The sequence below is a fragment of the Diceros bicornis genome, chromosome 17 (assembly GCF_020826845.1).
Source record: "Diceros bicornis minor isolate mBicDic1 chromosome 17, mDicBic1.mat.cur, whole genome shotgun sequence".
Classification (NCBI taxonomy): Eukaryota; Metazoa; Chordata; class Mammalia; order Perissodactyla; family Rhinocerotidae; genus Diceros; species Diceros bicornis.
In genome coordinates this window covers 43,151,148-43,176,035 of record NC_080756.1, presented here as the reverse complement: position 1 = coordinate 43,176,035, position 24,888 = coordinate 43,151,148, and the positions used below count along the sequence as shown (strand labels likewise).

The 24,888-nt window shown below is 37.4% G+C and overlaps 1 protein-coding gene across 1 annotated transcript in view; it reads left to right on the top strand.

The window, feature by feature from the left end:
- PIK3C2G (phosphatidylinositol-4-phosphate 3-kinase catalytic subunit type 2 gamma) overlaps window positions 1-24,888 on the top strand; it is a 347,697-nt gene that overhangs the window by 244,411 nt on the left and 78,398 nt on the right. The window contains exon 26 of the mRNA XM_058558690.1: window positions 9,387-9,496. Within this exon, the coding sequence (XP_058414673.1) occupies window positions 9,387-9,496 (110 nt within the window). The remainder of the gene's footprint in view (window positions 1-9,386; window positions 9,497-24,888) is intronic.

Here is a 24,888-nt window from a genome sequence, read left to right as displayed (position 1 = left end):
CATATTCGTTTATTACTTCTAAAAGTTTTCTGGTGGATTCTTTAGGGTTTTCTATATATAAAATCATGTCATCTGCAAATAGTGACAGTTTCACTTCTTCCTTTCCAATTTAGATCCCTTTTATTTCTTTTTCTTGCCTGATTGCTCTGGCTAGGACTTCCAACACTATGTTAAATAGGAGTGGTGACAGTGGGCATCCTTGTCTGGTTCCTGTTCTTAGAGGGATAAGTTTCAGTTTTTCACCATTGAGGATGATATTAGCTGTGGGTTTCTCGTATATGGCCTTTATTATGTTGAGGTACTTTCCTTCTATACCCATTTTATTCAGAGTTTTTATCATAAATGGATGCTGTATCTTGTCAAATGCTTTCTCTACATCTATTGAGATGATCATGTGATTTTTATTCCTAATTTTATTAATGTGGTGTATGATGTTGGTTGATTTGCAGATGTTGAACCATCCTGCATCCCTGGAATAAATCCCACTTGATCATGGTGTATAATCTTTTTAACGTATTGTTGTATGTGATTTTCTAGTATTTTGTTGAGGATTTTTGCATCAATGTTCATCAGTGATATTGACCTTTAATTTTCTTTTCTTGTGTTGTCCTTGTCTGGTTTTGGTATCAGGGTAATGTTGGCTTCGTAGAATGAATTAGGGAGCTTCTCCTCCTCTTCAATTTTTTGGAAGAGTTTGAGAGGGATAGGTATTAAGTCTTTGAATGTTTGGTAGAATTCCCCGGGGAAACCATCTGGTCCTGGACTTTTATTTTTGGGGAGGTTTTTGATTACTATTTCAATCTCCTTAGTGGTGATTGGTCTATTCAAATTCTCTGTTTCTTCTTGATTCAGTTTCAGAAGGTTGTATGATTCTAAGAATTTGTCCATTTCTTCTAGATTATCCAATTTGTTGGCATATAGCTTTTCATACTATTCTCTTATAATCTTTTGTATTTCTGAGGTGTCCGTTGTAATTTCTCCTCTTTCATTTCTGATTTTACTTATTTGAGCCTTCTCTCTTTTTTTCTTGGTGAGTCTAGCTAAAGGTTTGTCAATTTTGTTTATCTTTTCAAAGAACCAGCTCTTTGTTTTATTCATTTTTTTCTATTGTTTTTTTAGTCTCTATTTCATTTATTTCTGCTCTGATTTTTATTATTTCCCTTCTTCTTCTTATTTGGGGCTTTGTTTCTTCTTCTTTTTCCAGTTCCTTTGGGTGTGCTGTTAGATTGTTTGTTTGAGATTTTTCTTGTTTGTTGAGATAGGCCTGCTTTGCTATAAACTTCCCTCTTAGAACTGCTTTTGCTGTATCCCATAAATTCTAGCATGTCATATTTTCATTTTCCTTTGTCTCCAGGTATTTTTTGATTTCTCCTTTGATGTCCTCATTGACCCGATTGTTGTTCAGTAGCATTTTGTTTAATGTCCACGTATTTGTAGCTTTTCTGTTTTCCTTCATATAGTTGATTTCTAGTTTCATACCGTTGTGTTCAGAAAAGATGCTTGGTATTATTTCAATCTTCTTAAATTTATGGAGACTTGTTTTGTGGCCTAAAATGTGATCAGTCCTGGAGAATATTCCATGTGCATTTGAAAAGAATGTGTATGCTTCGGTTTTTGGATGGAATGTGCTGTATATATCTACTAGGTCCATCTGTTCTAGTGTGTCATTTAAGGCTGGTGTTTCCTTATTGATCATCTGTTTGGATGATCTATCCATTGGTGTAAATGGAGTGTTAGAGTCCCCTACTATTATTGTGTTACTGTCTATTTCTCCTTTTATGTCTGTTAACAATTGCTTTATATATTTAGGTCCTCCTACGTTGGATGCATAGATATTTACAAGTGTTATATTCTCTTGTTGGGTTGTTCCCTTGATCATTATGTAGTGCCCTTCTTTGTCTCTTGTTACAGTTTTTGTTTTAAAGTCCATTTTGTCTGATATGAGTATTGCTACCCCAGCTTTCTTTTCATTGCCATTTGCATGGAGTATCTTTTTCCATCCCTTCAGTTTCAGTTTGTGAGTGTCTTTAGGTCTGAAGTGTGTCTCTTGTATGCAGCATATATATGGGTCTTGTTTTTTTATCCAGTCAGCCACCGTATGCCTTTTAATTGGAGCATTTAGTCCATTGACGTTTAAAGTGGCTATTGATAAGTATGTACTTTCTGTCATTTTTTAATTTTTTTTTCTTGGTGTTTTAGTAGTTCTTCTCTGTTCCTTTCTTTGTCTCTTGCTCTCTTCCCTTGTGGTTTGATGACTTTCTTTAGTGTTATATTTGAGTTCCTTTGTCTTAGTTTTTTGTGTATTTATTATAGGTTTCTGGTTTGTGATTACCATGGGGTTCATATACAGTAACCTATGTATATAGCAATCTCTATTAAGTTGATAGTCTCTACCTCTATCTGAAAGCTCTACTCTTTAACTCCCCTCCTCCCACATTTTATGTTTTGGATATCGTATCTAATCTCTTTTTTGTGCGTTTGTATCTGTTACCCTCTTATCATGGAAATAGATAATTTTTCCTATTTGTGGTATTCTCTTTCCCCCTTAGATAAGTCCCTCAAGCATTTCTTGTAGAACTGGTTTCTTGGTGACAAACTCCTTTAATTTTTGCTTGTCTGAGAAACTTTTTCTCTCTCCTTCCATTTTGAATGATAACCTTGCCGGGTAGAGTATTCTTGGCTGTAGGTTTTTCGTTTTAGCACTTTAAATATATCATGCCACTCTCTTCTAGCCTTTAAGGTTTCTGCTGAGAAGTTAGCTGATAGCCTTATGGCATTTCCTTTGTATGTAACTTGTCTTTTTCTTGCGGCTTTTAGGATTCTCTCTTTATCTTTAATTCTGGACATTTTAATTATGATGTGTCTTGGTGTGGGCCTCTTTGGGTTTATCTTGTTTGGTGCTCTCTGTGCTTCCTGTACCTGGATGTCTGTTTCCTTCCTTAGGTTAGGAAAGTTTTCAGCTATTATTTCTTCAAATAGATTCTCTGCCCCTTGGTCTCACTCTTCTCCTTCAGGGACACCTGTAACACGGATGTTAGTGCACTTGATGTTGTCCCAGAGGTCCCTTAGACTGTCCTCATTCTTTTTAATTCTTTTTTCTTTTATCTGTTCAGCTTCGCTGATTTTTTCTAGTCTTTCATCCAGCTCACTGATCCATTCTTCTGTATCCTCTACTCTGCTTTTGAGTTCCTCTAGTGATTTTTCATTTCCAGTATTGTATTCTTCATTTCTGATTGGTTCTTTTTTATATCTTCCATTTCTTTGTTGACATTCTCACTGAGTTCATCCATTCTTCTCCCAAGATCAGTGAGCATCCTTAGCACTCTTTGTTTTAACTCTGTCAGGTAGGTTGCTCATTTCTGTTTCATTTAGTTCCTTTTCTGGGGTTTTGTCCTGTTCCCTTACTTGGAATGTATTCTTTTGCCTCTTTCCCTGTGCTTGTGTCTAAGTATTAGGTAGGTCAGCTATGTCTCCTGATCTTGGAGAGGTGACCTTATATAAGTGATGCCTTACGAGGCCTAGCAGTGTGCTTCCCTCTCATCACCAGTTCCAAATGTTCCTGGAGTGACCCCTGTGTGGGCTATGTGTGTCCTTCTGTTGTGGCGGGGTTGCTTGTCCCATAGGTGCCCAGGGAGGCTGAGCTGTCCCCCTGTCCAGCTGGTTGTAATGCTCAGCTGCGTGTAGTTGTTGTGGGCCCTTGGTCTCTTTATCAGGTGTGGGGAGCCCCAGCACAGTTGGCTGCAAGGTCTAGTGACACATTCCTGTTGCAGTTTTTCTATTAAGTGCATAGGCTCGCAGCGTGGCTGGTTGTTAGGCACAGGGGCTTACAATTGCTATAAGCCTCCAGCCTATAAGGCTCTTGTCAGCTCTCTGAGGATTGCAGCTGGGTGGGGCTGGCCTCAGGCATGGGAACACCCAATTGTTTCAGGCTTTGGAAGGTAGGGCCAATCCCCTATGTGAGTCTTTGAGAAGCACAAGTCTTCTGCAGCTGACAGGCCCCACAGCCCACAAGTACGCACACACAGTCAACACAGTGCTGCCCCACCTGCGTGCCCCAGCACCCTGAAATGGACCCAGTCTCTCCAAGGCAGGAGCCCCACACACTCCACCAACACACCACACTCTTCACCTGCTCCTTGTGCATGCCCTGTCCCACAGAGGTGGACCCACCCCCCAGGCTGCAGAGTATCCAGGCATTTCACTTAGCAGGCCCATAAGTTGCCCGAGGGCTTGTTGTTGGGTGGGCCCAGTCTCTAGGGTGGGCTGCCTGCCCTCACTGAGCTGGATTAAATCGGTGCTCTAGTGAGTGGGGCAGACCCTGGGCTAGCAAGCCCCAAGTCGTTTGTTGCAGGGGTTCCTCTTATCCAGTTTTCAGTTCTGTCTCAGAGGTAATTTTTCCAAGAGTAGTTGTAAATTGGCTGTGTCCGCAGGAGGAGGTGGATTTCAGAGTCCGCCTACACTGCCATCTTGACTTCTCTCTCTCCATCATTTCTAAATGTCTATAATGCTAGAAATAACTGCATACAAGGAGTAAGTGCCGTATTCTAACAACTACTTTAACCGGTCACAGACATTTCAAAAATAAACCCAAAGCAGAAAAGCACAAATATAGTTTATGCTCCTTCTCAGGTGACACCAAAAATTATGCTGAATAATACGTGAACTTGTCAAAACAATGTGAAGGGACAGCTTTTTGAAAAAATAGATTCGAAAAGCTATTGGTGGGCTTTTTTCTCTTGTTTAATAAACTTTTCTACCTGCTAAAAAGAAAATTTTCAGCATATGTCATAATATATTGAATAATCATTAAAGTAAAGAGTTTCTGTAATGTTATTTCATTTAGAAAAGGTAGATATATGGTGTTTTAATCAATTATTGAAATAATTTCTCATAAAATAATATTAAATACAGATACTGAATGTTTCTGGTATATAATATTTCCAAAAAAGCTCCCTATGTTTTAAATATCAAGTCTGGACTTTTAGGCAAAGGAGGAAAATTTGGTAGTGAAGGGCACTAATTCAGATTAAGCATATAATCTTCGATTTAGACTCACAGAAATTGAAACAGAGATCAGAAGCAATGTGTGCCAATTTGACCAATGAATAAATATGTGTGAAACAGCAGTGTGTTATTACCTCTGTTTCTCATCATTTACCTCTCGATTCTCTTCTTTTTAGATTTGTTTCCTATGGGATTCTGTAGATAATCAAAGCATCAGTAAAGGTTTTAGGACCACACTTTCTCTGGTATAGCTTCTTGAAAAATGAAAAACAAATTTAAATTTGTGCAAGATTGTTTCCTACTTATGTGGGTAATCTATATTTTCCTCAATTCTCTCTTCAAACTGACTCTTGCTGTGTTAACTTCTTTGAAAAGGACTCAATCTACTATATGCCATTACCCAGTTAAAACATAAGAAATACTTGATATGGGTCATAAATTCTATCTTCTGTGAATGGTCAGTACCCAAGATTATGAGCCACAAGCATTTGGTGAGTCTACTATGGAGTTAATAGTCCGTCCTTGGTAGAGAGTAGTGTGTTTCCAGATAGTCCTTTTTATTTACTCCTGGGAAAAACAGGGAAAAAATAATCCATGCAATTCCCATCTTGCTTAAAAGCAAAACATCTGTAGGAGACCCAAGAGTGTTGCTGGCTGAAATCACTAACATAAAAGCCTGTATTTCATCAGCTTTTCTCTCATTAAAAAATCAATATCAGCTATTATGGAAGGCTCCCAAAGAACACAGGGACCATTTACCCGGTTTAAAATGTTTATCACACCTATTATTATATCAGATATTTCCCAGCAGAAAACTTTCTGATTTTTCTATGTGGTGGCAAAGAGTGTCTGCTTCCTTAAGCATAACTATCAAAATAGATTTGGACTTAGTAGGAGGAGAACAGAAGTAGAAAATTTAAAAATGTTCCTATCCTTTAAAAAGGAACTTATCTGTTCATTACCTGTATCTGTTCATTACCTGTACTAGCCACCCTTTCCCTTTCCTATTGCCCCAATTAAAGTTATTACCCATGTAATCTAGGCTAGGAAACACTTGAACCACATCTCTGTGGGTCAGAGAACAGCCATGGCTAAGTGGACTCAGGTATGAGGCCATCTTTACTCTGATGTGCAGAGTCACAACACTCAAAGCCTCTTCTCTAAGGAATGAAGCACATCAACAAGAGCAAAGTTAGCACTTGTTACCTTTAATCAGCCACATGACAAGGAGAGAGCTGGAGTTCATCTGATTTGAAGCCATCTGCATTTAACTGGTGTGTAGTGTGTGTGTGTGTGTGTGTGTGTGTGTGTGTGTGTGTGTGTGTGTGTGTGTGTATTGGCAGAAGAAGGAGTAAGTATGGGGTCTACTTCCCAAGGAAATGTTCAACAGAGTCCTTAGCAAGCAGGTGTGAATTCAGGATGTCTGGAGAAACTAGAAAGCAATTCAGATCTAGGGGAGAAGCCTGTTCTTAGCAAATAGGCAATCACACTATGATTGGGAAAGGGAAAACTGCCTCAATAAGTACACAGACATCTCTAGAACTACAAATACAGAACTGATAAGATAAAGTCTAAGCTAGACTTTAGTTGCTGTTGGGAATGTATCTCCCTTTGGTTGATTTGAAGTTTAGTAGTCAGGATTGAACTTGCTACTTAGAGGTTTTCAAAGCCTAACAGGTCAGGTATTTTTTCATTCTTTCATTCATGTATTCTTTATTTCACAGACATCACTTAAGTTCTATTTACAAAGCATCATTCTAGGCAATGTAGACAATTCAACATTGAATAAAAACCCAGTTTCTACTCTCAAAGAACTTAAAAATCTATTGTGACAAACATATACACGAACAAAACATGGTAAAAGCTAGGCAGCAATAAGTGCTGTGAAAGAGGTGGGACCCAGATATGATTGTGTACAAAGAAATCAGTAATTAAATCTTATCGAGAGGATCTGTGGTGCTTCAAGGAGGAAGAAACACTTGAACTGAGCCTTCAAAAAGAATTTCAGTAGACAAGGAGGGAAAGTAAAGGAATCCTGGCTGAGAGAAAAATATAAGTATGTGTAGAGGCTTAAAGAACATGGGCATGACATGTGTTGGAAATGGAGATAATCGAGTGCACTCAGTCTGTGATACAAATGGAGACCTATGTAAACGATAAAGTTGAAGTGATAGATCACAGTTAGATTATGAAAGGATTTATGATCAGAATGAGGATTTTTCAACTTTAGTGTATGGACACCTGAGAACCTAGAAGCATTTTTTGTTTTTGATGAAGGGAGTACCATGATCTAGCTTGGATTTTAGACAGATACCTCAGAAGTTATGTGATTAGAGAGATAGGGATTGGAAAACTAGAAAAAGGCAATTCAAGTTATCTAAGCAAATGAAGATGAGGAGCTGAACTAGGATAATAATTGCAATGGGAAAGGGACTGAATACAAGAGGCTATTGAGGTGGTTTTTATAGAATTAAGTGATTGACATTGGGAGTCAGGAAGAAGAGGAAATCAAAGAAGATATGAATTTCTTGTTATTTGGACAGTGGTGACAGTGTAAATGGAGATATGAAACAGGAAAAAGGAGGAAGAGTTTATGGGAGAAGAGAATTTACTCAAATTTAGATATCATGAATTTGCGATGTTAGATCATCCGTAAGGAGAGGCAGCTGACAACTTTCCAGTACTACCTGATCCTTTCCCATGGTTTCAGTTACTATCTATATGCAAATGACTCCCAAATCTATATTTACAGCTGCATGCTTTAGACCCCACACAGCCTTCCAAATATATCCAATCAATCACCCAGTTTTTTTAGTTCTATTACCTACATATATTTAAAATCCAATAACTTATCTCCATTCCTAAACAGTCTCCTAATCCATCCTCTTATTTGGCCCCACTATAATCTATTTTCCATACGTAACCACACTGATCTTTCTAAAACGCAGTACAGTTCTTTTAATGCCCATTTTAAAACACTAAAAGAGCTTTCTCTTGCCTTTAGGATAAAATGCAAAATCTTTTATATTGCTGAAATATCCTACCCGACTTGCCTTTTCAGCCCCATCTCTTGTCAGTCACCCACAGGATACCCTATTTCCAGCAAGCCATCCTAGATTTATTTCTGTGAACAAATGGAAAATATCCTGCTCTCCTCTGTATATCTACGTATATATGCTATTCCCTCAACCTGGGTGAGGACAGTAGGAAAGGTGAATAGTTTCAAATCTATTTTTTTTCTCCCTTGAACTTCATCGAGTCAATCACAACTTCAGTCATCCTCCATAACCATATTCTCAGTTTATTCTTTATTTTTAGGATTAACAGCATTGTTTTTAACCTCTCACTACTGTACAAGTGTCTCTATTCCAGAACAGGAAATAATTTATCACCTGAGTCATAGAAGACATTTTTCTTCATTTTTTTTTTCTTTTTGCAAAGTTCAAATTTATTTCAGAAAGATCAATTTTTTCTTCAAAGATTTTTGCCTATAATTAAAAAGAATATTATCCCTCGGTCTACATTATAATATAACCAAAGTACTTTTCCACAGATTGGCAGAAAAATACTTGAGCCTTTGTACAATTTTATGTTTACTTGTTTCATTGCTTTGAAAATCTTTAATAAATGCCATCATCACTTAACTAGGGAAAATTGTGTTCTTATAGTATGAGTCGGAGAGTCATGAAAGAACATAAGATTAAGAACCAAAGGGATGAGTTTTATACTCTGTGCTTATGCAACATTTGACCTGGACACTTCACTTACAGTTTTTGGAGATTAAGTTTTTCATCCTTAAAATGGGTATTGTGATATAATTTTTGTGTAATAATTTATAATGTATAAAGCTCTGTCTTATTCATTAGCCATTTGATTCTCCCAGAACATGTTAGGTATTTTTATATCTACTTTAAAAATGAGAAAATGGAGATTCAAAGAGGTTAAGAGAATTTTTCAAGATCATTCAGATTGTAAATTGTGGGTCCAGAAATTCTGACACTAGAGCTCTTATTATTTATTTTGTCCTGTGCTAAATATGCCTCTTCTACAAGAAAACAAGATGGAGATAATAATACTGTCATGCTTACTTCACTGGTTTATGATGAAGATAAAATTAAATTATTAATCTGCAAGTACTTTGACAATTTTATTGTTTCTTATTTTTATTATTATCGTTGTTGCTTGTACTACTAAATATGGGAGGTTAAAAAACATGAACTTAAATTCATTCATGTTTACAGACTGAAAGGCATTGCTATGTAAATTTTTTATATGTATTTGTAGAGTTAACCAAGAAAGCCTTAACCAAACTTGACTAAGATTTGATTTACATTTATTCTGAGGTTTTTTGTTTTTGTTTTGTTTGTGTTTGTTTGTCTAAGATGCTACATGCAGGATTGCCTGAGCTAAGTGGAATCCAAGACCTGAAATATGTGTGTAATAATCTTCGTCCACAAGACACAGACCTGGAAGCAACAAGTCATTTTACCAAGTAAGATTAGCCGTGAATGTATGAGTGTGCGTATATGCATGTGTATAGGCACATGTTTCACATTTGAGATGATTTTAGGGTGAACAGTCATTGGTATAAAGCTGTTATTTCTATAACCAGCTTTGTCTTCTTTCCCAAGGGGTAGAAAGGGAGCAATGTGAATGTCTAGCGGAAGGCCTTAGTCAGTGTTTCTGTAGCATGCTATTGTTTGCTAACCAGCCTTTTCATCTAACACATTGCTCAATCAGAGGTCATTGAAAAGAGCAAGGGCTGACATAAATAAATTGATTGTTCTACTTGAACTATGTGCAGAAAAACAATTTGGAAAAGGAGATTTATGATGAGATATGGACTCACTACTTTCATCTCGAAGACAATACAAATATTGGAATATTTGGTGACTTTCTTCTATTTTTAATCTACTTTTTATTAAGAAAGTCTGGGAAAACACTAGTATACATTAAGGTAAGAGTCTGGGCAGAATACAATGAATATCAGTTAGACTCAAAATCATTGTCAAAAATCATTGTGATGCATTTTATAATATAAGATTCTTTTGGACTTCAATTTTTGAATGGATAGCCTGATTGCTAGCAAATTTTAGGTACTCAATAAATATTAACTGTAATTATTATCCTAGTAAACAATTTAAGTAGAGAAATATAGTGCTCTTTCCTATAACTTTTTAATATTGAATCTTATTCTAGTCTAATTTTTTATTCTAATATTTTCAACTGAAAATTTGTAAACACGAATTATACTCTTTTACTGGAGGTATGCTTTGTCCTTTTGAAGAAAACAGTACTTATAATAAAACCTTTCCACGCAGGTATTACTTTTTTTCTCCTCCTAGAATGTATTGTGAGGAATCTCTTTCCATTCCAAGGGAATAGTGAGAGTTGATGGGGACCTCCCATACACTTGGGGAATTGCACTTTTGCAAGGGATCTCTGTTTCATGAACTTCAATGGATAGGCTGAGTAGTTGAGTAGAAGCAATATGACAGAATCATAGGATGTTAGAGCTGAAAGAACACTTATAGTTTATTTATTCTGACAATAAACATGCAAATAAGGAAACTGAGAGCCAAAGAATTAAGGGTCTTGTCCATGATTAAAAGAAGTAGTAAGAAGCAGAGCTAGGACCAGGGCCCAGAGCTAGGGCTTTGATCCCCTGGCCCAGAGGTTTTTCAACATTCAACATTGGAAATTGTATGATATGATTAAGGAATACTAGGCAGAGCTGCTGACAAAAACATACCTTCCTGCTACCTAGTTTGTTTGTGAAATTCTATCATCAGAGATTCTTTAGGGGAGTCTGGCAGGTTTTGTGAGTCTTGAAAAATGACCTTTAATAGTAAAGGTACCTCTCTACTATTTCTAAAAGAAATTTTGCATTTGTTTATATCCACTTAGAAACTACAAATATTAGTTGACAACTGTCTATAGCAAAAGACACTAGCTTGAAGACTTGCATAGGTGTTTCAGATCCTTCGTTTCAAGGATGAGGGACTCTCAAGTTGCCTCAACTAGCGGGGATGGGGGACTTGTATGAGAAATCCCAGGGAAAGGCTATCAGCCTGCCTTGGGAAGAGCAAAAGGACATCTGTCACAAGACCTGGAAGATCCTTCAGAGTTCACAACAGCTCTGGGGAATCTCATCAGCAGGAATGAGCCTTTCACTCTAGCGGCCCATCCTCATCCAGTTAACTGCATCCGAGGTGGGGGGGTTCATATGGTACCAAAAATAGCCCCCTCAGGCTATTCCATCAGGATCTGAGTGGAATGCGGTTCTTTAAAGTGGGCTGCAGCACAGTAGGCACAATGATTGATGTGTCAATGGGACTGGGTGGGGAGACAGGGGAGGAGCATGGAGAGGACCAGAAAAAGTGGAGGTTGGAAACATGTGATTGGGCTGCAGCCTGTGTTTGATGTGTCGTTGCTTAGAGCAGTTATAGTGCTGCAGTTTACAAATAGTCCCTCATACCATTAAAAACAAAGGAAAAAACTATATATCAGATGAAAAAAGCTCTTTCGGGCCCTGGCCACAGGAAAAATGTAAATACAGTAGTACTCCGTTATCTGCAGGGGATGTGTTCTAAGACCCCCAGTGGATGCCTGAAACCTCAGATAGCATCCAAACCTATGTATACTATGTTTTTTCCAATACATATGTGCCTATGATAAAGTTTAATTTATAAATTAGGCACAGTAAGAGATTAACAACAACAACTAATAATAAAGTTGGCTTTGGGGCCATTAAGTAAAATAGGGATTACTTGAACACAAACACTGTGATACCACAACAGTCGATCTGATAACCAGGAAGGCTACTAAGTGACTAATGGGCGGGTATCGTATACAGCGTGGATCTGCTGGACGAAGGGATGATACACAGCCGTTGGGACTGAGCAGGATGGCGCAAGATTTCATCACACTACTCAGAACAGCTCACAATTTAAAACTTATGAATTGTTTATTTCTGGTATTTTCCATTTAACATTTTCAGACTATGGTTGACAATGGTAACTGAAACTGTGGAAAGTGAAACCACGCATAGGAGGAGACTACTGTAGGCTTTATTTGTCTGCCATAGTCCCATCCCTCCGCATCTCCCGACTTCATCTGACACACCCAGATCTGTAAAGAGGAATCTTAGATATGAGTGAGCTTGCCTATGTTGACTTATCCATCCTTCCCATTCAAGAGGATGTGAACTAATATGGGAAGTAGATTTGAAGCCAATAATCTCCTGGCAGTGAGCTAGACTTCATTATCCTGCCTGCATATCTCTGCTAGGCTAATTTTCTCACCCTCAGATGTTATGAAGTAGGTTCTGTTATTAAACTTCATTCTACAACTTTATGGTAAAGAACTTGTTCTCCATTGCAGACTTAAGAGGCATCTAGTCATCTAAACTAGAGCATGTCATATCTCAAGCCTTGGTGGAGAACAGAAGTCCCTTCCCAGAACTATTATCTCTGTGCCACCACCAGGTGGGCTCTGGGTGTTTGGTTTGGGATCTGCTATAATTGCTGCCCTGGGAGACCAGCATGGGATAATTTGACTAGTGACTCCAAGACAGTCACTTTCCTTTCTTTTTCTATTTTGGCCCATTACCAGATGCCTTGAACCTCTCTATATTTTCCCCTCAGACAAATCTCCTGTGAGACTCACTCTCCCTTTAATTTCCAAGAGCCTGTCTCAGTAGTATATTTTATTCTAAAATCTCAATTATATACTTTCTTCTTAGATATGATTTAGTGTGTTTTGAGCTTGTCTTTTCAACTCTTCTCTAAGTTCCTTGGTTAGCATATGCAGATCAAATGTTGAAGATCTTTTCTATCACATATTCCATCCAGTACTGTGAAGAACCTGTTATCGAGGTTCAAGAAACCTCAATTGATTGTGACTATGATTATTTACCATCTAAAAAAGTTACTTAAGATCTCTCTATTATTTAGATATTTTAAATTTTTAAAACAAATTATATAATATTTCTTTTGTTAACACTTGTAAAACAATGTATAGAATGAATTTATAAAAGTAGCTTGGTTAATTAAAAACAAAATGGAGTCTTAAATGATGTGATCCACATGATTCAAATGAATGTTAAAAATTATATGCACTTGTTTACTTTTCTGTGTAAACAATAGTGTTATCTTAAGCTCTGTTCTCTGAAATCACAAGAATTTCAAAACTTAAGGAGAAACTTAAAGTATAGACATCAGTGCATGTAATTTACCAAAAAAGAAATTGGGGCTGGCCCCGTGGCTTAGTGGTGGGTGCATGCACTCCGCTGCTGGTGTCCTGGGTTCAGATCCTGGGCGCGCACCAACGCACTGCTTCTCTGGCCATGCTGAGGCGGCATCCCACGTGCAGCGACTACAAGGATGTGCAACTATGACATGCAACTATCTGCTGGGGCTTTGGGGAAGAAAAAGGAGGAGGATTGGCAATGAATGTTAGCTCAGAGCCAGTCTTCCTCAGCAGAAAGAGGAGGATTAGCATGGATGTTAGCTCAGGGCTGATCTTCCTCACAAAAAAAAAAAAAAAAGAAAAGAAATCAAGTTCTGTAATGGATCCAGCATTAGTCTTGGTGCTTCAATGAGAGTCATTAATTATAATATACTTATGAGAGCCCGGGTACATTTAAACTCCTGTTCTCTTTGTTCTGACAGGCTAAGTTCTATAATGAATCCAGCCTTGGTCTTGGTGCTTCAATGAGTGTCATTAACTCTAATATACTTATGAGAGCTCCTGTATATTTAGACTCCTTGTTCTCTTTGTTCTGGCGGGCTAAAAGTGTTTTATGCCCCTGTTTATTCTGATATCACTACTAAGATACATATAAAAATAAGACAAGAAAATCCACCCTCCCCTGCCACCACCACCAAGCTCACAGATCTGGGTCATGAATGAGGACTAAGCCATCTGAGACACAGCATGTGTGGCTACCTTAAGTGCCCTAGTCCTGACTGTAGTATTAGCAGTAAGATGCTGCCCCTCTTGACCCTCTTTGAGACTTGAAAGAAAGAAATGGCTTTTCCTGCCTCTCCAAGGGAGTCCTCTATTTATGAACAATACAAGATCCTACCTTACTCCTGAGTATTCACATTCTGGGTTAAGTGCTGATCATAAGAGATTCAGAGGATGCTATACTGGGCGTGGCATTAAAAATTATATTACAATTAATGGCATTTAGAGAAAAATGAAAATAAAATTGGTTTGCTGGCCACAAAGGTTTTCCATATCATTGCTAACTTCTCTGTCTGCTTCCCTTAATTTTGTCTACTCCCCTTACAGCTAAGTGCTGTTGAATAGAATCAAGAAAGTATCATGACTCAGTCCCTGCAAATTGATACTCTCATGTAATATGTCTGCCGAGCCCACTGCTAGGCAACAAAGGCAACCATCCATTAAAATGCCTTCCAAATGTGTTATTTCAGAATTTTCAATCACTCTCAAACCTCGGGTTAGCTGTCCTTAGAAACAGATAACCTATTTCACAGACCAGACTGGGAACATTAAGCATAAACTCCCCTGCCTACCTCTCCTCCCACATACAGATCATGCTTTTCACTTCATCCATTTCCTTCTCCAAAAACGTGAGAAGAAATTTTCCATGTATTCCGAGATATTCCATTTGGCCTGTCGCACAGATTCTTTCGTTTAGTAAGTATAAGATCTCCTGCTCTTCAGCTAAAACTGAAGGCAACTTGAAGCAAACAAAACTCCATACTTCAAAAAAACAAATTGTTTGCATTAGTGAGGTATTTTGGTAGCAAGAACCAGAGATTCTATCTGGTATCCTTGGGGAAAAGGTATACATGGACTCAAACTGTAACCTAACAAACCCCAGGAACCAATAGGGCCTAGCTAGTTTCTAATGGAAACAAGACCTTCTACTCTGCTTATCTGTGCCTATCCTATTCTACTTCTCTTTGCCCATTGGCCCGTATTCTCCAATATAAACTCCAGAGAGAAACAGTCTAATTGACTTAACTAGTTGCTTTTGTCCCTATTGGACAAGATCCTTCATGCAAAGCCATCATGGATTCTGTTGCCCATCCTTATTCCTATCATGGGCCAACCCTTCACAAAGAACAGCATAAAGCTTCTTCTCTGAACTTTAAGCTTTAGAGAGAACAATCTTTGTTATGAGGGGCCACTGGGCAGAGTAGGCACAATGACTGTCCCAATAAATACAATTATGAAGCCACTGGAAATGTTGATGACATCCAGAAAGAGTGCTTCTGAACTCCACGTCACAGACACAGGAGCCAGAGTCCCTGAGCCACCTAGGGTGTGCAGACACAATGCCGGAAATTCCCAGTGTTCCCCTTACTCCTCCTTATTTAGTTATCATGGCGACAGGCTAAGACAAGACTATGCTCAGCTGTCTTAAAATATAGTTTAAAGGCTATCCTGTTTCTCTTCAAAACTGAAAAGAGAATAGGCAGATCCCTGGATTCTTTAGTCGTTAAATTTTCTTGATTCTGTTTTAGTACTTTGCAAATTTTCATCTTGTATTGATCATTGTATTTCCACAAATATGGGTCAAAGGTTTCTTTTGCCTTAGCTTAACCATTGATACCTACAGAAATAAATGCTCACAAGAAAAAAAAAACCAGAACCTAGAAGAAGTAACAATCATTATGTCCAACTTTCCCTAAATTAGGAAAGCAGATTCAGAAGGAAATGCAAATTCAATAAGGGGAATTTCTCCTTTCATTATGAAAGTCTCCCATTTTTAAAAATTTCATTATAAGTACTAATCTGAACTAAACTGACTTTATAAACTACTTTTTTAAACTGCAGGTATAACAATACTGTATTTTTTTAAACTTTTTTACCTTTTAACTTTGTGTGTGTGTGTGTGTGTGTGTGTGTGAGGAAGACTAACCCTGAGCTAACATCCAATGCCAATCCTCCTCTTTTTGCTGAGGAAGACTGGCCGTGGGCTAACATCCGTGCCCATCTTCCTCTACTTTATATGGGACACTGCCACAGCATGGCTTGACAAGCGGTGCATCAGTGCACGCCCAGGATCCAAACGTGTGAACCCCAGGCTGCCGAAGTGGAGTGCACGCACTTAACTGCTACGCCACGGGGCCAGCCTACCTTTTAACTTTTATTTTTTTAATTTTTTAAAAACTAACCTTTATAAACTACTTTTTTGTGTGTGTGTGTGAGGAAGATCAGCCCTGAGCTAACATCCATGCCAATCCTCCTCTCTTTTTATTTTTTTTGCTGAGGAAGACTGGCCCTGGGCTAACATCTGTGCCCATCTTCCTCCACTTTATATGGGACACCACCACAGCATGGCTTGACCAGTGGTGCGTCGGTGCGCGCCAGGAATCCAAACCAGGGCTGCCAGCAGCGGAGCACACGTACTTAACTGCTACACCGTGGGGCCGGCCCCTTTAAACTACTTTTTTTAACTGCAGCTTTTACAATACTGTATTTCCTAAATTGCATGACCCAGTCGCTCTCATTATGACATTTGATGGCTAGGTTGCTGTTCCAAATTTCTGCAATAGGAGAGTCTCTGTTTTTGAATTATGTAAGTTACACTGAGAATTTGCCCAGTTTGCCTAAATATCAAGTCAGGATACACCTTAGCTATTGGCTGTAAAAAAAAAAAGATATTTTAACTCTTCAAGAGACTATTAGTCTAAAGGTTAAGAGCATTTGGAAAGTTTAATGTACTCACCAAGAGTACCAGAAGTAATTAGTTGAAAAAAGATGAATATTCCAGACCCCGCTGTTTCACAACAGCTGTTATCTCCGCAACAGCTATGTGCATCAGTCAGTCCTCACTGGTATTCCTGACCCTGGGCATTGCACACAATTGCTATATTTCATGGATTTAACAAGCAACTAGAATAAAATAATTTATTATTTTTAAATATATTTTAAGATTTTTATTACTTTATAGTACCATTTATCACTTGATTTTTGTATATTATGTTAAAGTTTATTTTCTTGCTTTGTGTAAGCTTACACAGAGCTTACAAAGGTAAGCTGACTTTGGTTGGGGGGATAAAAACCTGGAATATCATTTCACTGGCATAGTACTTATACATAATGAGACCAGCCCATCAACCTTTCCCTAGTTCCTTTATCCCATTTGCTCTGATTTGGCTAATTTTTGTAAGGAGCCTCCATAGGAAGGCATATGAATTACTTATTCATAGTCAAGGCCATGGAGCCTGGAATTCTTCTTTGTATGCAGTCAGGTGACTTTGATTACATTTACATAAGACTTGCTAACTTTGTAGATGAATTCAGAAGACTTGAAACTTCAACTTGGAAAACAGCAAAGTTTGGTGTCTTTTTTTTAAGCCAAGTTCTAAACTGTGAAGCAGGAGAAAAGGAAAAAAAGAAAGAAAAGAAAAGAAAGATAAGAAACTCTAAAGCTGCTTCTTTTTCTATTCCCTATCTAACATCTCTTTTGTAGGATTTCAAGACAGTTTACCACAAGTCAGTTTGCACAGAACCATAAATTTGTACATTTGTTTTCCTTTGTATCCCTCTATCTGTAGTTTGCTACCTCTTGGATTCTATATATTCATTTCTTTTCTTATTTGGTAGTAAGCTTTCCGAAATAATATTTGCAAGTATTATTCTATTTCCAGTGACTTTTTGTATGTCACTCATTTCATACTCATTTGATCCCATCAACAATCCTGGGGGATGACATGGTTTGGTCATCAACTATGCTTTATAGATAAAACTATTGAGTCTTCTGAAAGCTAACTATTTTTCTTGAGATCACAGGCAGAAATAATAAGTGAGTTCAGAATAGAACAAAATTGATTGCTTGAGTAATGGGTGCTCTTCCCAGGACCCTAAGCAAAATCATATGGAAAAAAAAAAATCCTACATATGAAACTCCTAATACTTTGATAATCTCAGATAAATATAGATATTCTTTAACTTTAGTTTTTTTCAGATTAGTTGAAAGAACATGGTAAGAAAATATCTAAATGCTTATAAGCACGTTTCTCAAATTAGGGTACCATGCTATCAAAGCCACAAGGATTAACATGAGATATCCTTTTTATTTTTGAGGAAGATTGCCCCTGCGCTAACGTCTATTGCCAGTCTTCCTCTTTTTCTTTTTTCTCCCCAAAGCCCCAGTACGTAGTTATGTGTCGTAGTTATAGAGTTGTAGCTCTTCTATGTGGGATGCCGCCTCAGCATGGCTTGATGAGCAGTGAGTAGGTCCGCGCCCAGGATCAGAACCAGCGAACGCTGGGCTGCCGAAGCAGAACACACAAACTTAACTGCTATGCCACCAAGCCAGCCCTGAGATATCCTTTTTAGTATCTATTTCATTTAAAAGGCTAGAACATGAAGCTTAAATTTTTGTGTTCACATGTGTACATACACATTACATACATGTACAGCCAAAATCATCAGGTGCTCTCTTTTTCATGTCAGACAGTCTTGAATCTTTAAAAATAAAAGTGCGCAGGGAAGAACTTTTTTTTATTGTGTACCAAGAATGTATCAGCAGTGCTTTCATTGAATTGATGTCAGAATGGTAATTTTCTTAGTTAAAATCTATGGGTTAAATATTTATTGGTCCAGTATAAATTTATAACAAAATGGGAATTATCTTGATAGTGTATGAGAGGAAGAACTGTTCCTCTACCCTCTAGGTTCTTCTGGCTGGTCTAAGAATTAAATTGACATGAGACAGAATAATGGCAGAAAATCAAACAAAGTTTAATAACGTGTATACATGGGAGAAACCAAGGAAAACTGAGTAACTCTCCAAAATGGCTGAAACCACCACCTTAAATATCACCTTTAGTTAAAGACAAAGGAGGATGTTGGGGGTAGTGGTTTGGGACTTCGGAGGGGAGGAAGGCAATTCACACGGAGATGGAAAAGCAAATGTCTGATAAACAAATGTTTGTTGGGCCACCTATAGACAATGTGACTTGAGAGAGAACTTTGATAAAAATGGGCCTGGCAAGATTCCTCCCAGTGCACCACACCTAGAGTTATCTGAAGTGATAGCTCCTTCCTGGGACAGGCCTTCTATCTTAAGTTCTTTTCAGCAATTAGAGGAATGTCAAAGTTTCTTTCTGAGTCTTTTGTCCCTAAAATAATCAAGCCAAAAAGACACATTTTGGGGTGGCAAATTCTGGTCCCCCACAACAGCATACTTTATAGGCTTAAGTATGAGAAAGTGCTGATCAGATTTTTTAGAGATTAAAAGTTCAACATCAGGGGGCTGGCCTGGTGGCACAAGCGGTTAAGTGCGCACACTCTGCTGCGGTGGCCCGGGGTTCGCCGGTTCGGATCCCGGGCGCGCCCCGACGCACCGCTTGTCAAGCCATGCTGTGGCAGTGTCCCATATAAAGTAGAGGAAGATGGGCACGGATGTTAGCCCACGGCCAGTCTTCCTCAGCAAAAAGAGGAGGATTGGCAGATGTTAGCTCAGGGCTGCTCTTCCTCACCAAAAAAAAAAAAAAAAATAGTTCAACATCAAACTATTATTTTTCTTCATGAAATAAAAGAAATTGTGACAAAGTTGTAATACTTCATTGTTCCCTCTGAATGCTCAAGAATGATTCACAGAGCTGGACACTCAGTCAGTAAGTCCAATACAAAAAGACAAAAAAATGTAATGTGTTTATTACACATGCTGAAATCACTGCAATGAAAATGAAGTTTAAGAGTTAGATGAAAAAATTTGTTTGTGGGAAGTGTGAGTCACTTGAAACTCTTCTTCTATTTGTATATGATAAAGTGACAGTGTCAATGTTCTTATAAAATAAGAACGTTCTCCTGCAAATACCTTCACAGAAAAAGTCTTTTGAGAAATATTTCCCTGAAACTATTAAAAAGACTGACCTGTAAAACGGGTATTCTATCAAACTGCAAAATAAGCAAACAGCAGCAATAGAAATATGCTTTTGTTGAAAATTCCATCAAGAGTTGCCTAAGAACCGTCATTCAACCGCCATTCCACAGCATTATAGGCATCTCTCCTCTATGGTTATTCTGATGTGGCTCATGAAGCAGTGAAAAACTTTTGCCATTTGTAGTTACATATTAACATAAATGTGAGTTTAAAAACTATTATAATATTTAATCTGAGGAAAAAAATATCTGCCTATATGCTGAACCTGACATGGGAGATCAGACTTCCTGGATTCAACCCGGTTTTCTGAGACTGATAAACTCAATTGCCCATTCACACACACATAGCTAGGAAACCTGTTAGTAGATAAGCAATTTAAAATATTTATATCATATAAAAAAGTGCATATGTTATGAAGTAGAATAGAATTTGTACACATTTTAAAAATTGGACCTAAAGCTTAAGGACTCTTATGCTTATGTGTGCCCCTTTGGATCGTGTTCCCTGGCTGCAAGAAATACTGTTAAATTTTTGTCTGCTTAAGAGTTATTTCTATGTAAAAATTAAAGGATTATTGTTTTAGTGCCTTTGTTCTACCTGGGAGTTCATACTAAATCTATTTGCTTATTTCTCTCTTAAACAAAGTTGAAAGTCTGTTCATTATAAATAATCCACAATGAGAGCAAAGACTTTGGAATCACGTAAATGTGAATTGGAATGTTTGGTTACTACTTTCTAGATGATGTCACCTTTGGTACGCATTTAACCTCTCTTGGTCTTTTTCTTATCTATTGCTGAAATAATTTTATTGCTTTCCTCCAAGGATGAAAAGGGTAACATAAGGCATTTAGTACAGTGCCTGTTAAAGGATATATACTCCCTGAGGGCAGAACTCTGATTTCTCTTCTTCACCTCTATGTCCCAGCACATAGAACAGTGCCTAGCAGAGAGTTAGAAGTGTTTCTCAAGACTGCCTGGAGGTTTCCCCTAGAAAATTTAAGAACTGGATCCTTCCAGCTGCTGCTTTGGACCTGTAATATAAGAATATTACATGATCCTGCTGATGCTGCTGTTAAACAAAATAAATCAGAGAGCTGCCACCCAGATAAGTCAGATCCCCGCAGAGCCCTGAAAGCTACTGCTCTCAGGTTTCCAGTCCCAAGTTGGGTCATATTTAACAGCACTGTTTTATATGACCTGTTAAGTCTGCCACCTGAGAGATAGGAGATGGATTTAAGTGAAAGTCTGCCCCAAAACTATAGGTTTATCATAAAAGTTCATCCTTCATCTCCATTCTTCCTACATTTTAACTGTTGGGCAATGTAAGAATAGGCATGGACGTAGTTGAGATTTTATGAGGGCAAGTATATCAGAATTTAAGATTTACGGCTCATAAGGCTATCTTCATGAGAAGAGAGTACATGCTGGCACCCTAGAGCTTTCCACCCAAACACATAAAATATGTTCAGTAAATATTTGTTGAAAGAATGAATGATGGTAGGATCTCCATACATCATGATTAGTATTATATTCCTACTGTTATTATTATCTTCATGTCTTTAAACTACTGATGAGGAAAGAAATGAATGTTTTATGCTGCACTATATGCCCATAAATTCATAAAGTCAAAGAACATCTTTAGAAAAAATGAACAGTGTGGAAATGAATAATGATTGGAGTCATATTTTCACTTTCTCAGCAAAGTTTGGCCTAGATTGATGTATAATAATGGAAAAATTTGGAACTTATTCAAAAAAATCTAATACCATAGCAAGATAAATGGGCTTCAAGTTTTATAAAAGTGAGGGAAAAAGTATTAAACATTATTGAACTACATTGTTAGCATTGAAGACATGGCAGATTAGTTGTAAAGAAGGCATTGCATGATAACTTTGATAGATACCAACCTAGAAAAGTAGTGCTTGATTACATTCAACATCTATTTCTCTTAGAAAATTTTAGTAAGCTCAGAATAGAAGGAAATTTAGATAAATATGATATTTTTAAAAGTGAAAAATTATAAACATTCCCATTAATCTCGGGAAAAAAATTATAATACCTCTATATTGATAGTAAAGCTCTATATTTAAACTTTATCATATTGTTATTTTCCATTTGAATAAGACAACAAATAAAACAATCTCAGAGAATTAAAAAAATTTTGGAATAACAAGAGTTCAATAAAGTAAAGTGGTTACAAGACAAAAGACATTGAAGACTCAGTAGTGAAAAAATTAAAGGGGAAACATTATGGGATCACCTCAATAGATACAGAAAACGCAGTTAATAAAATTTAGAATGACTTCAAAAACTCTCTGGAAATAGAAAGAAATGTCCTTAACCTATAGGTAAAAACCTACAGAAAACATTATACTTAATGGTAAAACATTGAAAGCTTTTCCTTTGTAATCAGGAACAAAACCAAAAATGCTTGCTATCATTGCTTCCATTTAACATTGAACTGGAAGTCTTAGCAGTGCGAAGGGTGACAAAAAACTCTGTCATTGTTTGCAGATTGCATGACTATGTCTATACAGATTTCAAAAGGATATACAGATATATTGTTAGAATTAATGAGTTAAAATATCTACTCAGATATTATCAAATATTAATTAAAGTAAAATTTAGGAAAAGATAGCATTTACAATTTGCCATACAAAAATATGCTCAACTGAGAAATAAATCCAACAAAAGATATGCAAAACTTCCACAGAAAAAAATTCTAAAATCATACAGAGAGATGTAAAATCAGACCTAACTAGATGGGGAAATATACCACATTCATTGGTTCCATGTCTCAATACTGTAGAGATGTTAATTCTCCCCAGATTGATGTATAGCTTTAATGCAATACAACTCAAATCCTTACATGTTTATTTTGTGTACAGGTGAACTTGATAAGCGGATTCTAAAATATATTTGGGAAGTCAAAGGGCCTAAAATAGTGAAATATCACCTGAAGAAGAACAGGTAAAAGAACTTGCAGATTTCAAGGCTTATTGTAAGTTCTAGCTATTTAAGGAAGTGTAATATTGACACAGAGATGGACAAATTGACAACTGCAACAGAATGAAGAGACTGGAAGCAGGCCTATGCATATATAGACCCTTGGCATTAGACAAAGCTGAATCAGTGTTGGGGAAGAGGGAGAATCCCCCTCTGCCCTTTCCCTTGAGGTTCTTATGGCTGACCAAATAATTAAAAGACAGGTTAGCAGGAGAAAATAATACCAAGTTTCATAACACGTATACATGGGAGAAACCAGGGATACTGAGTTTCTCAACACAGTGGCAGAGATTCTCATCTTAAATACTATCTTCAGCTAAAGACAAAGGAGGATGTTGGGGATGGGGAGGGAGACAGAAATTACAGTAATCAAGGGTATGTAGATTTTTTTTTTTGATTTTCTTTTTTTTATTGATGTTTTAATGGTTTCTAACATTGTGAAATTTTGGGTTGTACATTTTTGTTTGTCCATCACCATATATATGACTCCCTTCACCCCTTGTGCCCAACCCTCACCCCCCTCCCCCCACCCCCACTGCCCCTGGTAACCACAGTCCAGTTTTCTCTGTCCATGTGTTGGTTTATATTCCACATATGAGTGAGATCATACAGTGTTTGTCATTCTCTTTCTGGCTTATTTCACTTAACATAATACTCTCCAGGCCCATCCATGTTGTTGCAAATAGGACGATTTTGTCTTTTTTTATGGCTGAGTAGTATTCCATTGTATATATATACCACATTTTCTTAATCCAATCGTCAGTCGAGGGACACTTAGGTTGCTTCCACTTCTTGGCTATGGTGAATAATGCTGCAATGAACATAGGGGTGCATAAGCCTCTTTGGATTGTTGATTTCAGGTGCGTTGGATAGATTCCCAGTAGTGGGATGGCTGGATCATAGGGCATCTCTATTTTTAATTCTTTGAGGAATCTCCATACCGTTTTCCATAGAGGCTGCACCAATTTGCATTCCCACCAGCTGTGTATGAGGGTTCCTGTTTCTCCAAATCCTCTCCAACATTTGTTGTTTTTTGTCTTCGTGATTATAGCCATTCTAATGGGTGTGAGGTGGTATCTTAGAGTTGTTTTGATTTGCATTTCCCTGATGATTAGTGATGTTGAGCATCTTTTCATGTGCCTGTTGGCCATCTGTATATCTTCCTTGGAGAAGTGTCTGTTCATTTCCTCTGCCCATTTTTTGATCGGGTTGTTTGTTTTTTTGTTGTTCAGTTGTGTGAGTTCTTTATATATTATGGAGATCAACCCCTTGTCTGATGTATGTTTTGCAAATATTCTCTTCCAGCTGTTGGATGTCTGTTCATCTTGATTCTGGTTTCATTTATCTTATAAAAGCTCTTTAATCTGATAAAGTCCCACTTGTTTATTTTTTCTTTAGTTTCCCTAGTCTGGGTAGGCATGTCATCCGAAAAGATTCCTTTAAAACCAATGTCAAATAGTGTGTTGCCTATATTTTCTTCTATGAGTTTTATAGTTTCAGGTCTCACCTTCAGGTCTTTGATCCATTTTGAGTTAATTTTTGTGAATGGCGATAGCACATGGTCCACTTTCATTCTTTTGCATGTGGCTGTCCAGTTTTCCCAACACCATTTATTGAAGAGACTTTCCTTTCTCCATTGCATGTTCTTAGCACCTTTGTCAAAAATTAGCTGTCCGTATATGTGTGGTTTTATTTCTGGGCTTTCAGTTCTGTTCCATTGATCTGTGTGTCTGTTTTTGTACCAGTACCATGCTGTTTTGATTACTATTGCTTTGTAGTATGTTTTGAAGTCAGGGATTGTGATGCCTCCTGCTTTGTTCTTTTTTTTAGGATTTCTTTAGCTATTCAGGGTCTTTTGTTGCCCCATATAAATTTTAGTATTCTTTTTTCTATTTCTGTGAAGAATGTCATTGGGATTCTGATTGGGATTGTGTTGAATCTGTAGATTGCTTTAGGTAATATAGACATTTTAACTATGTTTATTCTTCCAATCCACGTGCATG